Source organism: Mus caroli, chromosome 12 (genome assembly GCF_900094665.2).
Source record: "Mus caroli chromosome 12, CAROLI_EIJ_v1.1, whole genome shotgun sequence".
Taxonomy (NCBI): Eukaryota; Metazoa; Chordata; class Mammalia; order Rodentia; family Muridae; genus Mus; species Mus caroli.
Genome location: NC_034581.1, coordinates 95,192,632 through 95,199,221, shown reverse-complemented (window position 1 = coordinate 95,199,221; position 6,590 = coordinate 95,192,632). Strand labels below are relative to the sequence as shown.

Below are 6,590 nucleotides of genomic sequence, written 5' to 3'. Positions count from 1 at the left end.
AGTCAGCTATTGGATGGATCACAGGGCCCCCAATTGAGGAGCTAGAGAAAGTACCCAAGCAGCTAACGGGATCTGCAACCCTATAGGTGGAACAACACTATGAACTAACCAGTACCCCCCGGAGCTCGTGTCTCTGGCTGCATATGTATCAGAAGATGGCCTGGTCGGCCATCAGTGGAAAGAGAGGCCCATTGGTCGTGCAAACTTTATATGCCTCAGTACAGGGTAACGCCAGGGCCAAGAAGTGGGAGTGGGGGGATGGGGGGGAGGATATGGGGGACTTTTGGGGTAGCATTGGAAAAGTAAATGTAGAAAATACCTAATTAAAATTAAAAAGAAAAAGAAAAGAAACCAGACTGTGAGAGCCAACAATGTCATGAAATAGAAAATTGAGCCAGGTGATGGTGGCACATGCCTTTAATCCAAGCACTTGGGAGGCAGAGGCAGGCGGATTTCTGAGTTGGAGGCAGGCCTGGTCTACAGAGTGACTTCCAGGACAGCCAGGGCTATACAGAGAAACCCTGTCTCGAAAAACGAGAGAGAGAGAAAGAGAGAGAGAGAGAGAGAGAGAGAGAGAGAGAGAAAGAGAGAGAGAGAATGAATAAGGAAATTGTAAAGTTGCATAAAGACACAACCGTGTGTCATAGTTTCAATAGGAAGTGTCTCTCACAGACTTCGGGGGTTGAAAGCTTGGTCTCTATTCATCGTTGGTGCTGTTTTGAGAGATTGTGGAAATATTAGGAGGTGGGCCCAGTTGGAGGAAGTGGGCCTCTGAAAATTGTGTCTTGTCCTAAACTCTTCCTTATCTCTATTTTCGAGTCCCCATGATACAGGCATCTCTGCTCCACTCCATTTTCCCCACCACAATCAAGGTGTTCAGCCTCATCCATAGTGACAAAGCCATCAGAGTGAGGGCTGAAACTGTGAGCCGAAACCAACCCTTGCTTCTGAGTTCTCTACCCAGTAGGCTGAAGGCCTTGTAAGAGAAAGGGAAGCCTGAGGTTATGTTCCTGCAGGGCAGGAGCTAACTAAACCCTTTTTCCTCACTGCTCATCGCTGGCTGAGGATCCATCCTGGACCTACACCTGTGCAACAGGAATAGACCAGGTATTCTCCACCTCACACACCAAAAAGGAGGGGTATCTCACCACCTTCATCCTGGAGGCTCCTTCATGCCTCTTCCTCTCCATTCCCAATCTGTAGAGGGGTGCACATCACCAACTCTCAAGTTAACTCCTGGTTTTGGCCATATTGTGACTTGAGATTGACTCGTGTTTCTCCACACTTCTTTACCAGTTTTCACAGAAATTCCTTCAGATTTCAGCCCAATTTTTCTTCCTGTTGCACTCCCTACTTCACCAGTACCTCTGAATATGGGGCATGCCCTCTGCACACCCTTCTTGGTTCATGTGTGCAGGACAAAGCTCCCAACATGGGCCGCTGTCCTATGAGCCTGTATCGAGGCTGGGCATAGCAGCAGAACCATCTTGTTTTCAGAGGCTCCTCCTGACATACCCACAGGGGTAGGTTCTTAGGCCCTGTGTGTTGTTTTAGGACTGACGGTTGCTCTTAATCTTTGCTAGGTATATAGTAGAGAGACTTCTAGTGGGTATTACAAACCTTAAGAGACATCAGCCATGATATATATTTCTCTGTCCTGATGCAACAATACCAGATGTCACCAATACACAAGGAATTCTTTCCTCTAAAAAGTATAGCAAAAGTACAGTAATGGGAAAGAATGTGTATGCTTTTCTCTGAGAAAGGCCACTCTAACAAGTGGCCTGCCTCTGCTGGAGGTGAAAACCCTGCAGTTATTGAGCAGCAACAGACGAATTGATAGCTGATAGCAAGAGCGGGATGGAGTCTGTCTGTCTGTCTGTCTGATCACTCTTCTCTTTGGTTCCCAGAATAGAGTTTTAGGAGTAGAGTTAACATCATGGCTATAATTTTCTGACAAAACTGTAGTTCCAATATCATTTGGTGATTCTCAGTAGCAGGCTGATACAAATTCTCTGTCGTGATATCCCTTTTAGATAGATACTATTATTACTATTACCATTTTATAGGCAAGGAAACTGAGAAACAAAGGAATCCTTTAACTACCCAAAGGTCAAACGGCCAGTAAAGAACAGAGCAGAGCCAGCCTTAACCTCCATCCTGCCTCTAAGTCGATGGTTTTACCAGGCTATGCTTTCATATATTTAGGTTTTATGGTGGGGGTCCCCTATTTTTATTTCTAGTTGGTGTTTTGTTTCTGTTTGTTGTATGGTTTTGTGATACTGGATATTAAACCTAGGGACTCATATATGAGCCTAGGGCTTTCCCATTGCACTCTCTCTCCACCCCAGTGATACTTATTAACATGTACAACACAGGATCTTGTTGTAAACCAAAGTAATGAAGCTCATCATGATGCGTACTGTGCTAAGTAAGGTTCTCATCTTGCTGATCTCATTGTTTCTCTCATTAAGTTACTGATTTGCCTCCTCACAGGTGAGAGTGTATGCTTGGGTTGGATTATTAAAACTATGATCATAGAATACACTTCTCACACAAACACAGTTGCCTTTTAACTTTCCCGTAGTGAATGCATTTTTCTATCTGACTCCCACTCTCCCATGCACTGGATGGGCTGTGTTGTGGAAACACATGAAGAAACAGATGCTTTTGCCACTGAGAAACCAACCTGTAGTTGCAGATGACAAGACTTAGCCCTTAGTCACATGGTACTGGCTGTCCTGTCATGGCTGACTTCCCTGGTGCCTTTTAGGTCTTTAAAGTTCCTGCTCACTGGGAAGAAGTGAGGTAGAGGAAGATTATAGTTCTCTCGAGTTAATTCTTCTGATATTGTTAAAGAGTTGTTAGGATCACTCTGAACTGTGAGCGGGAGGTGTAATCTAACCCAGGTCCCCTTTTTAAATTTTTTAAGTGAAATATTTGAGATAATAGGTTTGTTTGTTTGTTTGTTTGTTTTAAACCAAGATTGACTTATACTGAATAGCCCAGTGGCCTTCCATTAATTCCTGCTCATACCTTTATTTATTTGATTGACAGGTTGTTGTTTGTTTGGGGGGGGCAGTTGTACACATGTTCCCTGCCCTACATGTGGAGATCACAGGACAGCTTGTGGGTCCAGAGTTTGAACTCAAGTGCTCAGGCTTGCCAACAAGTGCTTTTATCCTCCGAGCCATCTCCCTAGCCTGTGCTATCAAATAGTTTTCTCACATATGTAGTTCGGTTTCCAAATGCTTCACCACACTCACTTTTAGCCAAATATCCATTGTTATGACGTCATGATCCAGTTGTACTAACAGTAAACTTTATCCATCCACAGGAGAATCTTAAAAAGTGAGCCTCCGTATCCCCAGGAAATGAGCACAGTAGCTAAAGACCTACTTCAGCGTCTCTTGATGAAAGATCCCAAGAAGCGATTGGGATGTGGCCCACGGGATGCAGAAGAAATCAAAGAACATCTCTTCTTTGAGGTGAAATTTTGGAGATGAGTATATTTAATCCCCCTTGGGGTCACTTCCCCATTTCGCCTATCTTAGTCCCCTAATTCTTATTATGACAGATAATGTTTAGGAGGGACCAGACTTCTACTTGTTTAGACCTAAATGGCTTCCCTCCTAAAGCACTAGGAGGGAAGGTTGTGATAGCATTGCATCTTCTCCACAGTGACATCCAGCCTCTGACACTAAGACAGGATGCTGTCAGCTACAGAGCACATGCTTGAGATTAGAACAGATGAGTTGCCCAAAATATTGCCCCTCAAGTCTCATTATGCTCAGGTTTGCAATGTGTTAGGCCACATTCATGTAGCCTGGAGGTTGGACACAGCTGGTAAATTCTAGGCAGTGCTTTCTGTAGGTTTTTCTGTAGGCACATGAACGGATGAGATGTGTAGCCTTTGTATGATTCATGAGCTGTTGTACTGGGTTCCACCTTTTGGTTACCGATTCTGTGCCTCTTTCTGTTTCCAGGAGAAATCTTAGAACATTCCCTCCTGCCTGGTTCTCAGTCAGTGTCGGTGGCATACATTTCCATTTGCTTTCTCTGTCCTGTAACAGCGCTTTGTTTGTTTTTTATGAAAAAGTCAAGGGACACTATTCCACAGAGCACCAGCACATCCGCCAGCTCCGTAGTCTCAGCTCTCTCCGAGTACAGGCGTAAACAGTGGGGAGGATGGCTGGGCTGCTTGATAACTTCAGCCTAAATGGTAAAGCCTGACATGGCAAGGCCTCCATTTCTAACATCCTAAACGTTACAGCGTTTAAATAACTTCACAGATCAACAAGCATGGCCTTGGTGTTTAATGGTCTGGTAGAGTCATCCACGTTATGTTTTTGTTCTGTAAAAACGCATTATTATCACTAAAACAAATAAACAGGGTATAGCAAGCAAAGAAGAAACAATTATGTCAGCTTAGCTTTCATAGTGTTGCTGTTGCTTGTTAAACATAAAAATGCAAGGCTGGGGTGTAGCTCAGTGGTGGAGCATTTGTGTGGTATGTAAGAGGCCATAGATTTTTGTCCTCTGTGTGGGGGCTGGGAGGTGATTTCCTCATTGAAAATGAGGTCTCTTCACTTCTGTGAGAACAGAGTATGTTTATTTTAGTCTCTCCACCCGTTTTTTTTTTTTTTTTTTTTTAATATTACTGTCAATCTTTAAAGTTCGGTAACACAGAGACAATGAGTTGAACTCAGTATTGTACATTGGCTGAGAACTATTACTTTTCAAACATACATTATATCTTGTTCATACTTGAGCTTAAAAACTAACAAGTATGTAAAATTAAACAGAATGCTCTATTGTCCTTTTCTACAACTTTTTTTTCCTCAGTTGTTCCCTGAGTTTGTGAATATTATGGTATGTCTTTAGTATAGGAGGTACTTATCTTCTTGACAGCTTGGAATAATAATTTTAATTTATGTAATTGCTTTCACTTTTAAATGATGGGGTAGACCAGAAATCCACTTACAACGATCTGAATGATCTTTTCTCTACAATGCTGTAGAGGTGGGAAGAATCATAATAGCATTCAATTTTCTACACATTGAACATTCTTCTGGTAACAGTGTGTTTCTTTAAATTACCCCTTTACTCTAGAAGCTTGTCAGTTTTCAAGATTCTTTGTGTTGGTGCGTGTGTGTTCATACATTCACTCATGCTCGTACATACACACACATGTGAAGGAGAAAAGACAACTCATGGGAGTCAGTTCTTTGCTCAGCCATGTGGGACGCTGAGGGACAAACTCAGATTGGCATGTTGGCCAGCAGACATCCTTACTGTGCCAAGCCACTTCACCTGGCACAGAATTTTTCTTGGTGTATCTTCAGTAAGGGAAGCACAAAGCAGATGGCTGTAACAGAAGCTATCACAGCCTCACAGAGGAGTGAACACTAGCTAGAAAGTGGACAGAACTCTACTCCACACTTCTAGCAACAAATACTTCAGTGAAAAATATTTAGCTCTTATTTCTGAGCCTCAGATTATTTCTGAGACAAATAAAAAAGAAAGAAAGAAATTACCTCTAACTCTCATCATAACTGAAAAGCTTGAAGAATTACCACATAATTATTTCTACTTCCTTTATAAAAGAACCTATTTTGTTAATTTCATCAAGTGTAGGTTTCACATTTCCCCACCACTGAGTCAATATCCATCTCTAAATTGGAAATCACTTCTCCTATTGATGGTGCTTCTTTCTGTCTTAATGGTATATAGAATGATGGTATCATCTTATTTTGAAGACTGAGTAAGAAATCTTTAAAATTCAATTCAGTGAGAACTGAGAATATTTTAATTAAAGGAGCATAAAGAAACAACAGAGGATTGAATTAGAATAATACAGAACGTGTTAGTTACTCAGACAGTGTGTATGGGAAACAAGAGGCAGTATCTCACTAAATATTGAATGGGGTTGAATGAGCTACAATAGCAAACCCTCCAGTATACACAGACACTTGACTCATGGCACTTTTACTTCGTAATCAGTCCAGCGACCCAAAGGGAAACCAGTGTAAGAGGACTCAGTGAGTCCCTAGAAAATAGGGGTTGGTATCACAGCCACAGAATACACTTCAGCCATTATAGCAGTACTTTAAGGTTTGAGGGAGACGTCGGTTGGACGGTTGGTCGGTTGGTTGGCTTTCATTTTGGCTTAATTCTTTTCTGCCAAGGCTCAGTACAAAAGTAATTTATTCTGTTATCTCTGAGGTTATGTCTTGGTGCCCTCTAGAGGACACTGAGATTCCTGCATTAAGAAAGCTGCAGGCACCTTCCACATACTACAGACTGAAAATGGGATCATTCTTGGAAAAAAAAATATTTTTAATCTTTAGTTTGAAATATACACTCTTATTTTTAATCAGACTTGCTAGTAACTGCGCTCTTAGCTAAGAGTGGTGGCGCACACCTTTAATCCCAGCACTTGGGAGGCAGAGGCAAGCATATCTCAGTTCAAAGCCAGTGAGTTTAGATAGAGTAATGGTTCTCAACGTGTGGATCGTTTGACCACCAAACCTTTCACAGGGGTCGTCTAAGACCATCATAAAACATAGGTATTTACACTATGATTCATA

At 42.1% G+C, this 6,590-nt stretch overlaps 1 protein-coding gene across 3 annotated transcripts in view; it reads left to right on the top strand.

Annotated features, from left to right (window-relative positions):
- Positions 1–6,590, top strand: part of Rps6ka5 (ribosomal protein S6 kinase A5) — a 178,699-nt gene that overhangs the window by 143,272 nt on the left and 28,837 nt on the right. For all 3 annotated transcript variants that reach the window (XM_021178733.1, XM_029484482.1, XM_029484481.1), the window contains one exon: positions 3,338–3,488. In XM_021178733.1, coding sequence (XP_021034392.1) covers positions 3,338–3,488 — 151 coding nt within the window. The remainder of the gene's footprint in view (positions 1–3,337; positions 3,489–6,590) is intronic.